At 72.5% G+C, this 11636-nt stretch overlaps 1 protein-coding gene across 7 annotated transcripts; it reads right to left on the bottom strand.

The window, feature by feature from the left end:
* Positions 1-302: 302 nt before the first annotated feature.
* EMID1 (EMI domain containing 1) lies at positions 303-9897 on the bottom strand. 7 transcript variants are annotated; one of them, XR_010392093.1, is made up of 14 exons: positions 7666-9622; positions 7482-7585; positions 5216-5302; positions 5077-5138; positions 4869-4995; positions 4198-4347; positions 3926-4012; positions 3800-3843; positions 3616-3669; positions 3439-3483; positions 3287-3331; positions 2411-2495; positions 1587-1677; positions 552-608 (listed from the first exon to the last, which is right to left on the bottom strand). XR_010392093.1 is itself a non-coding variant. In XM_064522334.1 (14 exons), the coding sequence occupies exons 1-14, from the start codon at positions 9748-9750 to the stop codon at positions 1316-1318; spliced, it is 1359 nt and encodes a 452-aa protein (XP_064378404.1). In that variant the 5' UTR covers positions 9751-9897; the 3' UTR covers positions 615-1315. The 7 variants fall into 7 exon arrangements, 5 of the variants coding, with proteins under 5 accessions (XP_064378401.1, XP_064378404.1, XP_064378400.1 ...); XM_064522334.1 differs by lacking the exons at positions 552-608; positions 1587-1677 and adding exons at positions 615-1548; positions 9629-9897 and having other exon boundaries at positions 7666-7779; XR_010392094.1 differs by lacking the exon at positions 552-608 and adding an exon at positions 1351-1428.
* Between the last annotated feature and the right edge of the window lie 1739 nt (positions 9898-11636).

Genomic DNA, 11636 nt, shown 5'->3' with positions numbered 1-11636 from the left:
GGGTCCCGTGTGCCTGGAGTCCCCCGGGCCCAGGTGAGGCTGTGGTGAGGACACAGGGCAGCCCAGCCTGCCACAGCCACCACCCCACGCCACCACCCCACGCCACCACCCCACGCCACGAGAGGCGGCCACAGGAAGCCACGGCACATGGCCACGGGGGCCGGCGCCGGGCCAAGCTCCGCCAGGCAGGATACGACCTCTGCTGCGGCGCCACGCGCCTCTCCCCACGGCGGGGACCCCCGTCCCCACGGCGGGGACCCGGCTCTGCCCAGGGGGGGACACGGGGGACACAGAGACGCGCACAGGGACAAGGAGGCGTTTAATGACCTCGCGACGCGGGCGGTGCCCAAAGCAGCGGGGGTCGAGCGTGGGCGTTGCGGGGGGGCCGCGGTGCGGGCACCCCGGGGGGGGGCAATAAATACCTGCCGGCCCCCCCGGCCCAGCCGCGGTGCCTTCTGCACACGTGGGTGATGGTGGGTGCCGGCCCGGCCCCGCTCACTGGGGGCTGCCGGGGGGCCAGGGGGGCCCGGGGGGGCTGGCGCGCTTGCGGCGGGGGGGGCCAGGCGCTGCCGGGCCCCCAGGGCCACTGCCTGAGCCGGGCTCCGGTTCTGTGGGGGAGAGAGGAGAGCGGCAGCGTGAGGCCCTGCGCTGGCCCCCCCGGCCGCGCGGACCCCTGCTGCCCCCTGGCCGGACACCCCGGTGAGGGGCACCCACGGCATCAGGCTGGCCCCGCGCTGGCCCCCGGTGGGTGAATACGGCCCGGAGCTGCGGGCGGGGGGGGACGGGATGGGGAGAGTCGTTTTGGGACCCGGCTCATGGTGGCTATGGGGCACCCCTGCCTGGCACCCGGCTGGCACCCCCCGCCTGGCACGCGGAAAGGAAGGAGCCCCCTCCCCGCAAAAAAGCAGATCCAGAAAGTGGAGGCAGAGAGCAGAGAGAAGGGGGCTGGGCACCGGGGGCTCCCCTGGTCCCAGGGGAGTCTCTGGCGTCTCCTTCAATCCAAGAGGGTCCCCATGGTCCCCCTTGGTTTGAGAGCAGCTCCAGAGGTTCCCTTGGTCCTTGGGGAGCTCCAGAGTCTCTCTCGATCCAAGAGGTCTCCATGGTCTCCCTTGATCCAAGATGGTCTCCATGGTCTCCCTTGGTTCAAGAGATTCTCCAGGGCTCCCTTAGTCCTCAGGGAGCTTCAGGGTCTCCCTCGATCCAAGAGGTCTCCATGGTTTCCCTTGGTTGAAGGTGGTTTCCATGGTCTCCCTTGGTTCAAGAGATTCTCCAGGGCTCCCTTAGTCCTTGGGGAGCTCCAGAGTCTCCCTTGGTCTTAGGGACTCCAAGGTCTCCCTTGACCCAAGAGGTCTCCATGGTTTCCCTCGGTCCAAGAGATTCTCCAGGGCTCCATTAGTCCTTGGGCAGCTCCAGGGTCTCCCTTGGCCTCTTGGATCAAGGGTCTCCATGGTCTCACTTGGCTCGAGAGGGGCTCTGGATGCTCCCTTGCTCCCAGCGAGCTCCGGGGACGCGGTCCCAGGGGCTCCGGCCGGGGGGGACGCGGCGAGCCTGGCTCATGCAAGCAGAGGAGGAGGAAAGCGCGTTACCTGGCCAGATGATGGCTTCCAGCAAGGTGACCCTTCTAGCCAGGATCTCCAGCCGGGCCTGCTGCCGCAGCAGGGTTTGGAAGCTACTGGCCTGGGGGAGAGTGAGAGAGCAGAGCAGCGAGCGCGTTCGCCCCGCGGGCGCAGCGGTGGCGCGGGCGGCACAGCGGGCCCAGGAGCGGCCCTCGGGGGCCGGGGGGGGGGCAGTGCGTGGGTGGGGGGTGCCAGGTCTCCCAGGCGGGTGCTGGGAGGGTGCCGGGGGCTCGCCAGGATGCCGGGTGCTCCGGGGGTCCCGTGGTGCCAGCGGGTGCTGCGGGGCCCCTGGTGCCAGGGGTGCTGGGTGCTCCCATGGTCCCAGGGGGATGCGAGGGGCTCCCGCGCCCTGATCTTGTCCCCAGCGGTGGCTCCTCGGTGGTGCCCCGACCTGGGGTGGCAGGCATGGGACGCAGGGACGTGGGAGCTCGATGGGCGCTGGGGCTCCCCCGTGGGGACACGTGTCCCCAACCTGCCCTGGTGGCACTTGCTTGTCCCCAGCCACGGGCATCTCTGCCCGAGGCTGGTCCCCTGTGGGGTGGGACCCTGGGGTGCCCGTAGGGGTGCCCTGATGGCCCTCTGCCGCCAGAGTGGGTCCCCGTGCCCTGATGTCACGGTTTGACTGATGACATCATGCATGCATGATGATGTCATACACCGGGGGGGACCAGGGGGTCGGAGATGGAGACCACCTGCTGTCCCGGTTCCCTCTGGGACCACCTGCACCCCGCTGCCGGGGGGGGACGGACGGTGACCCCCCCGGCCCGGCTCGCTGCTCCGCCGCCCCGACTCACCGTAGAGCCCAATCATGGTTTCCAAGATTAAAACCCGCTCCGCTAAAATCTTCAGCGCCTCGCGGAGCTGGTGTAAACCCTCCCCCTGCGGAGCAAGAGCGGGGGGGGCTGTGAGGGTGCGCGGCGGGGGCAGCACCCGCCCCGGCCTCCCCACCTTGCCGCAGCACGGGGCAAAGGAGCAGGCATGGGGGGACAGCGGGTGACAAGCAGGGACCAGGCTGGCAGTGCCACCCCCATCCTGCCGGGGGGCACAGACCCCCGCCGCGGGGGCAGCTGCGACCGGCCAGGCCCCCCACATTTGGGGTGGGGGACCAAGCGCAGCGGGGACCCCCGTGCCATCGGTGGGGTCCCGGGGACACAGTGCAGGTACCGGGCACAGCGGGAACCCCCCCAGGCCATCGTTGGGGTCCTGGGGACATGATCAGGTACTGGGCACAGCAGGGACCCCCCCCGGCCATCGTTGGGGTCCTGGGGATGCGACACAGGCGATGGGGACAGCTGGGGACCCCCATGTCCTCACTGGGGTCCCAGGGGTGACGCAGGCACCAGGCACAGCTGGGGACCCCCAGGCCATCGTGGGGGTCCCCGGGATGAGACACGGATGCCAGACGCAGCCAGGGACCCCCATGCCATCACTGGCGTCCCGGGGACGGGATGCTGATACTGGGCACAGCAGGGACCCCCATGCCATCGGTGGGGTCCCAGGGGTGACGCAAGCACCAGGCACAGCTGGGGACCCCCAGGCCACCATGGGGGTCCCCAGACGGGCGCAGGCAGCGTGTTCCCCCGCGGGGGAGCCGCTGCCCTTCGGGGACCCCGGCACCCGGTGCCAGCAGGCGCCTTGTCCCCGGGCGGGTGCCACCCGCCGGCACTTACCCACGTGCCCTTGTCACCCGGCTCGCCCCGGGGGCCCGGCTTGCCCTGAAACACAGAGAGCAGAGGGACTGGCGGCGGGGGGGGGGGCGAAGGGGACGGGCCTGCGCCCCCCCGGCAGCGCCCGGCCCTGGGCCTGTGGCCCCACAACCTACCTGCGCCCCGTCCTGGCCGCGGCTGCCCGGGGGTCCTGGGGGGCCCTGGCGCGCGGGGAGGAAGCCGGTGAGTGGCGGGGGGGGGGGGCACGGCGGCGTGCCGGCCCCCGTGATGCCCCCGCAGCTGAGCCCTCCCCAGCTCGTTGCATGCGGCCCGTGGGGCCCAGGGGGACTCACCCTGTCTCCCTTCTCCCCGCGGGGGCCGGCGGCTCCGGGCGCTCCGGCTTTACCCTGCGCGAGGGAAACGCACGGCCTCAGCCGCAGGGACGGGCCCGGGGGGGGGGGGGGGGGGACGCTGAGTGCTGTCCCCCAGCGCCCTGGGGCTCCGCTCGCCCCCGCACCTGCCACTCCCAGCACTTACGTGGGGTCCCGGGGGGCCGGGCAGCCCGAGGGGGCCGGGGGGACCTGCGAGGAGAGGGGGGGCACGGCTCAGCTGGGGCCCCGCGTGGGCCATGTCCCCAGCGATGTGGGTGAGGGGGAGACTCACCCATGGGCCCCACAGGTCCGGGGGGTCCGGCGGGGCCCACGATGCCCCCGGCCACTTCGGTGACGGTGTTGGAGAGCAGCGGGTCCCCTGCGGGAGAGCGGCGGGGGACAGGGGCTGAGCCACAGCGGAGGGAAAAAGCCGCAGCACAACCCTTATATTAGACAGCAGAGAATCCACAAAGGCGCTGCGAGCTCTGCTGGGACACACGCGGCAGCCGGGCTTCCCCTCCTGCCCTGTCCCAGGGGGCACCCCGCAGATGGGACCCTCCTTACTTGGGTTGGGCAGGCGGGGTATGGCTGGCCCCACGGGGGCTCGGGGGGGTCCAGGGGGGCCCGGGGGGCCGGGCAGCCCGGGGGCCCCCTTCTCTCCGGGGAGGCCTCGGGCTCCGTCGCGGCCGGGCGCTCCTGGGGGACCCGGGGGCCCTGGGGGGAGGAAGAGGAGGGTCAAGGCTCGGTGGGGGGGCTGGGGGGCTCCACAGGTGTCCTGGCCCTGTCTCCATCCCCGGGGGCACCAGGGCTGGTGGCAGCTCTGTCCCGGGGTGGGGGGGGGGACCGGGGCTTCCCGAGGCCCCACTGGATCCGGGCTGGGAAAGAGCCTGGAGGGGCGAGAGCAGGCGACATCTCCGGGCTCGGGGGGGGGACTTGGGGGGCTTCGGGAGATTTGGGGGGGCGAGAGCAGGCGACATCTCCGGGCTCGGGGGGGGGACTTGGGGGGCTTCGGGAGATTTGGGGGGGTGAAGAGGGCCTAGGCAGGGCAGGAAGAGCTGGGAAGTCGCCCAGCCCCGGCACCGCACTGGGCGATGGGGTGGGCGCCGGGGGGGGGCTCGGGGGCACCGAGGTGGTGGACGAGGGGGAGGAAGGAGGGAGGAAGGAGAGCGCCCCAGAGCCAGCCTGCTTCCCACATGTGGGGGAATGCCGGGAACGCTGGGAACGCCGGGCCTTACCTTCCTCGCCGGGGCTCCCGCGGGCGGCGGGGGCCCCCCAGAGCCAGCCGCTGCCAGGGCCCCGGCCCGGGGGGGCAACCCGGGGTGCCGGCGACGGCGGGGGGTCGGCCACCGAGAGCCGGGCCACCTGGCAAGGAGAGGTGGCGTTGGGGATGTTGAAGCCCCCCCAGGGCGGCGGGTCCCCGGCGGGGCAGCCGTGGGCGCTCACCTGGGCCTCGAGGCTGGCGAGACGGGCCGTCAGCTCGCCGAGGCGGCTGCAGTTCAAGCACCCTGCGGAGCAGCCGAGCGGGGCGGTGGGCACCCATCCCCGGGGCGCCCCCCCACCGCCGAAGCACCCGGGGACCCACCTGAGAAAGCGGTGGGGCGCAGGAGGGTCTGGCGCGGCGGTGGGCCGGGCTGTGCGGCGTCCCGCAGCGCGAGGTAGCTGTGAGCGTCTGCCGAGGGAGGGGGGGCTCAGCCAGCGGCCCCAGCCCCCCCGGCACAGAGCTGCCAGTGGGGGGACCCCCAGGGGGGCCACGGGGTGCAGGGAAGATCTGCAGTCTGGCACCCCCTAAAAGGGTGAGGGGGGCCAGGGGGTCCTTCTGCTACTTCTGCCCCATCTTCGCTCCGAGTGGGCCTCAAAGCCTGAAGCCCACCCATGGCCGTGAGCCAGCTCCCCCCAAACCCACCCATGACCCTGGGCCAGATCCCCCCAAACCCACCCATGGCCGTGAGCCAGCTCCCCCCAAACCCACCCATGACCCTGAGCCAAATCTGCCTCCCAAAGCACCCATGGTTGTGAGCCAGATCCCCCCCAACCCACTCATGACCCTTAGCCAGAGGCCCCCAAACACACCCATGACCCTGAGCCAGCTCCCCCCAAACACACCCATGACCCTGAGCCAGCTCCCCCCAAACACACCTATGACCCTGAGCCAGCTCCCCCCGAACCATCCATGACCCTGAGCCAGCTCCCCCCAATCCCACCCATGACCCTGAGCCAGATCCCCTCAAACCTGCCCACGACCATGAGCCAAATCTGCCCCCCAAAGCATCCACGGTTGTGAGCCAGATTGGCCCCAAACCCACCCAAGACCCTCAGCCAGATCCCCCCAAATCTACCAATGACCTTGAGCTAAATCCCTCCCTCAAGACCACTGACATGTGTGAGCCAGATCCCCCCCAGATGTACCCAAGACCATGAGCCAGATCCCCCCCAGCCCCCCCATGACCTTGGCCCAGATCCCCCAAACCCACCCATGGCTGCAAGCCAGATCTCCCAAACCCACCACCCAGCAAGACCCCCCAGCTCCACTTAGAGGCTGCGGTACATGGCAGGGGACACGGTCCCGGGGGCCCTGCCACCGCCTGGCACGGGGTCTCGGCGCCCCTTGCCCATGAGTTGCCCGGCGTGGCAAGAAAGGGGTGCTGGGTGCAGAGACCGCCGGCACAGCGTCCCCCGCTCCCCCGCGCTGCCACCACACCCAGGCACTGCTGTTGCTGGAGGGGACAGCCAGCGCGGCCCTAAGTGGGCCCAGATGTGGGGCACGGGGCCAGCGCACAGCGAGGGGAGGAGGAGGAGGAGGGGAGAGGGAAGGCACGCACAGAGGTGCAGGAGGGGGAGGAAGAGCCTCCCCCTCGCTGCCGCCACCCAGCTGGCTCCAGTGCCTCCGGGGCATGTGCCAACTGCCACCCTGCAGTGACAGAGCCCCAGGGTGCCCCCACCCCTCCGCACCACCCCACTGTCCTCACAGTCCCTGGATGTGTCCCTGCCATCCGCTGGGAAGGTCCCTCCGTTCGGGCCTGGGCCACCCCCACCCACGGCACAGCCAGCTGGGCCCTCGACAAGGCACCGTGCCAGCTGCCTCTCTGCTCGTCCGCCCACGGGCGGGCACAGCCATTCCTCCGCACAAGGACACGTCCATCCATCCATCCACCCATCCATCCATGCGCAGCAACATCCGTCCATCTACCTAATCACTTGCGCCCGTCCGCCCACTATCCATCCATCCACTCGCACGGGAACATATCCATCCATCCACCCACCCAGGCGGTTATCCATCCACAGGCATAGCCATCCATCCGCCTGTCCTTTTGTCCATCCACCTACTCATCTATCCATCCATGTATCTCAGGAACATCATCCATCCATCCCTCCATCCTTCCACATGTGGGTCCATCCGTCCATCCATGGGTGCCTGGCCCACAGCACGTGCTGGTGCCCCCGCTGCATGCCACACGCACACCCATGAGCATCATCCATCCATCCCTCCATCCACACATGGGTCCATCCATCCCTCCACGGGTGCCTGGCCCCCAGCACCTGCGGGTGCCCCTACCACGTCCTGCATGCACACCCATGAGCATCATCCATCCCTCCACCCGTCCACATGTGGGTCCACCCATCCCTCCATGGGTGCACAGCACCCAGCACCCGCTAGCGTCCCTGCCCGCGCTGCCTGGCCCCTACAGCGATGCCGGTGGCCAGAGGGGACACACTTTTGGAGGGCTACCAAGTGAGGCCACCCCCAGCCCAGCCGGGGAGAGGAGCAGGAGGCAGCGCAGCCCGCGCCGGGCGCAGCACCCGCAGCCGGGGCAGGGCTGGGCCCCTCGCGCGGCCCCGCCGCGTCCTACCTTCCTCGCAGTTGGCGCCGGCGCGGCCGGGGCAGCACTTCCACTCCAGCGCCGTGAGCGTCTTGTAGGCCACGCGGTACACGGGCCGGACAACGGTGCGGTAGCTGCCGGCGCGGAGCGGGGCACCACTGTCACCCGCGTCCCGCAGCCGCTCCCGCCGCCCGCCTCCCCGGGCCCCTCTCACCTGCCGCCGCTGCAGGCCAGGGGCCACCGGCAGCTCTGAAGCACCCGCTGGAGGAAGGTGCCGTTCTGCACGTGGCAGGACACCGTGCGCGTCACCACGTAGGAGCACCAGTTGCTGCGGGAGGAACCGGGGGCACCCGCAGCCCTCGGAGAGGGTCCGCGGGCGCCGGGCGCGGGTGCCCCCACCGCGGGGAGCTCTGGGGGTCCCACCACCGCGGATCTCCCCCCAGGTGCCTCCTGCACGGGCTCGCTGGCCACCTGGAGACCTTGTCCCTGCCCGGAGGGGGCAGGATCGGCCCCCTCCCGCCCTGGCCGAGACCCGCGGGAGATGCCCGCCCCGAGCTTTCGGAGGCAGATCTGCCCCCCGGGGCAGTGAGCACTTGCGGGGGGTCTCCCGTGCCCCACAGCGCGGGCAGTGGGGCCCCGCATTCCTGCCGCATTCCCGGGCGGCTCGGGGCTGGCGCCACCCCCCCGGCGCCCCCGGCCCGCCCCGCACAAAGGCTCCTTTCTCCGGCGCCTCCCTGCCCCGCGCCGGCTCCTCATGCCAGGCTCTGCCCGCCCCGGCTGCCCGCCAGCCCGCGGGGGCGACGCCGACCCCCTCGGGGCCCCCCCTGGCCCTGGCGGCCCCATGCCTGTGCTGGGCAGGATTGTCTTCTGCGCAGCCCCTCACCGGGGCGTCAAGCCACGGGAGCCGGCAGGGCGGCGGGGAGGGACCGGGCGCCAACCGCCTGCCAGAGCCACGCGGGGAAACCGAGGCAGGGGGACGTGGCAAAGCCCATCCGCCCCGCTGCGCCCGTGGTGCCGAGCGGGGCCCCGAGCTCGTGCACCGAGCGCACCCGGGCTCTGCGCCTGGGTTCCCCCGGAGCATCCTCCTGGCGTCGTGCCCCTGCTCGGGCCCGTGGGACCCCCACGCTGCGGGGGCCGGCGGGCACCCCGGACGCCCCCGGCGGGGCGGTGGGCACCGTGGGGGCCGAGCCGCGGGCTGGGGGTGCCCGGGGAGGGCAGGACAGGGTGGTGCCAAGGTTTCCTAGGTTCGGCCGGGAGGGGAAGGGGAAATGAGGCAGCCGCTGCCCGTGGCCTTGCCGACCCGAGCGGAACCGGGAGGTCCCGGCAATCCGGTGCCGGAGACAGGGCCCGAGCCAAAGGTTTCCTGTAAACAACCCCCCCCCCCCCGCACGCTGCCTGCTGCTCTGCCAGGACGGGGGCTTCGGGGACAAGGGACCGCGGGCACAGCGGCACAGGGCTTCCCCCAGCGCCCCGCTTCCCAGGCAGGAGCTTGGGGATGGGGCTGCTACTCCCCTGGCTCCATGGGAGCCCCAGGAGTCCCAGTAAGCCCAGTAACTCCCAGTAGCCCTGGTAAGTCGCAGTAGCCCTGCCAGCCCCAGAAAGTCCAAGCATCCTGCTCACCCCGGCAGCGCCACTAACCCCAGCAGCCCTGCTGCCCCCAGCACGTCCCACCGGCCCCAGTAAGTCCCAGCAACCCCATAGCCGTGCCAGTGGCCCGGAGCCAAGCAGCCCCGCCGCGCCCAGTGCCCTGCTACGCCGGGTGCCTCTGCCCCCCATGCCCGATGCCCCCCACGCCCAGAGCTCCCCATGCCCGGAGCCCGCTGGTGTCCCCTGTGCCCGGTGCTTGTGCCCCCAGCGCCCTGGTGTCACCGAGGGCCCCAGTGCCCACTGTCTCCCGGTGCTCCCTGTGCCCCCCATGCCCGGAGCCCCCATGCACCGTGCCCCCCATGCCCAGGGTCCGCTGGTGTCCCCCGTGCCCGGTGCCCCCCATGCCCGGAGCCCCCCACGCCCAGAGCCCACTGGTGTCCCCCGTGCCCGGTGCTTGTGCCCCCAGCGCCCCGGTGTCCCCCCGGGCCCCGGTGCCCGCTGTCTCCCGGTGCTCCCTGTGCCCAGCACCGCCGGTGCCGCTGCCCCCCGGTGCCCCCCGGTGCCGGTGCCGGTGCCGGGGCGGCGCGTACCTGCGGGCGGCGGGCTGCAGCGCGGCCAGGCTCCAGGTGCCGGAGCCGGGGAGGGGCAGCAGGCAGCAGAGCCCCAGGGCGAGCAGGCGGCGGGGCCAGGCCCCCCCGGCGCGGCCCGCCATGCCGGCCCGGCCCGGCCCGACCCGCTGCGGCCCGGCTCGCTGCGCCGCGCTGCCCGGGCTCCGCCGCGCCGAGCGGGGCGGCCGCGGCTCGCTGCGCGGGGCGGCGGCGGCGGAGGGAAGAGCGGGAGGAGGGAAGAGCAGGAGCAGGAGGAGGAGGAGGAGGAGGAGGCGGAGGAGGAGGAGGGGGAGGAGACCCTCCGCCCCCCCCGCCGCCGCCGCCTTCCGCCCCTCCGGCCCGGGGGGCTGCTCCGGGGGGGGGGGATCCGGCGCGGGGGGGCTGCTCCGGGACTGCGGACCGGGACCCAGGGGTGGGAGCGGGGGGGCTAATCCGGAGTGAAAGGGGCAGATCTGGAGCAGAATCGGGCCCCTGGGACCAGCGTGAGCGTGTGTCCGCCTGTGCGCGTGTCCGCCTGTGCGCGTGTCCATGTGTGTGCGTGTGTGTGTCTGCGTGCGGCGGTGATGCCCACGCGGGGGTAGGTCCGTGTGTCCCCCTGCGTGTCTCCAGGCGCGCCTGTTTGTATACAGGTAGCGGCGTGTGTACGTTGGCCTGCGCTTGTGTAGAGCGGCGTGTTTGGGTCTGTGCGGCTGTGCATCCGGCTGCGGGTTTGCATCTGGGTGTTGTGTGTGTGTGTGTGGTCTCTGTGCCTGGGGGGTGAAGGAGACGAGTGTGTGTGTGTGTCGTCTCTGGAGTGGTGTGCGAAGGGGGTGTCAGCGTGTGTAACGGTGTGTGGGGGGTCTGCACAGGCTGTGCGTGCGTGTGTGTGTGTGTGTGTGTGTGTACGTGTGTGTGTGTGTAGGGGCCCACGGTCTGTGGCACCCCCATCCTGGTGCCCCCTCCCCACCGTTCCCCCGTGGGTCTGTCCCTCCGGGGCGGTGGGGACACGTCCCGCAGGGTGGCTCAGCCCGGGCACGCGGGGGGCACCGCCACTGCACACCCCGGGGACAGCGGTGCCCTGTCGCCTCCGACCCCCGGCCCGGCGTCCCCACAATCCCGGCGCTGTGCCGCTGCGGGGGGGGGGCACCTGGCACCGGGCCGGGGGCCGCGCGGGTGCCAGCCGCCCCTGCGCCCGCGAGAATGGGGCCGCTGTGCGCGGCGCCCCGGGGCCCGCTGGTGCCCGTGCCCGGCCTTGGCTGCCTGCCTGGCACGTGCTGGCGCCCCTCAAAGAGCCTCTTTTCCCCCTCTTTCGCGGCGCCCCGGCGTTTCTTCCAGCACCAGCAGCAGCCGGGGCTGCCCGGGCACCCGGGAACGTGCCCGGCGCTGCAGCACCGCACCGGCGGCTCCCTCGCCTCCCCTCGCCTCCCCTCGCCGCGGCGCCGGGCCGGGTGGCTGGGGACAGCGGGGCGGCAGCGGGCGCCGGGCCAGCGAGCCGAGCGCTGCCAAGGCGGCCTGGGCCGGGGCCAAGGCGCCGGGACGTGCCGGGCTCCGCACCGCGGCCTCCTTCCCACCCCCGGTGTGCCGGGGCGCCTCTGCCAACCCGCTCGGGGGCCGGGGGGGGCCGGGGGGCCAGCACTGCACCCTGTCTGCCGGGGACCCCCCAGCCCGAGCCCCGCGCGGCCACTCTCCATCCTTCCTGGCCGGGCGGACGGAGGTGGGCTGGCTCCAGCCGGGACGGCACGGCCTTGCTGGAGTGGCCGGGAAGCGGTGTTTACGCTCCACCGGCTCGCGGCAGCCCTCGCCGGAGCTGAAGGTCACCCGAGCTCCTCCTCAGACTAAACAAGGCCAGGGGGGGCCACGCTGTGCTCCGAGGCCAGGCGCCCCCGCAGTGCCGGGCTCCCATCCTCCATGTCCCTGTCCCACCTCCGTGTCTCCATGCCGTGTCCCTGTCCCTCTTCCCTGTTCCTGTTCCACCTCCATGTCCCTGCCCCAGCTCCATGTCCCTATCCTG

The sequence above is a fragment of the Dromaius novaehollandiae genome, chromosome 17 (genome assembly GCF_036370855.1).
Source record: "Dromaius novaehollandiae isolate bDroNov1 chromosome 17, bDroNov1.hap1, whole genome shotgun sequence".
Lineage (NCBI taxonomy): Eukaryota > Metazoa > Chordata > Aves > Casuariiformes > Dromaiidae > Dromaius > Dromaius novaehollandiae.
Note: the sequence above shows the minus strand (reverse complement) of the source record. Positions and strands in the feature narration are given on the sequence as shown.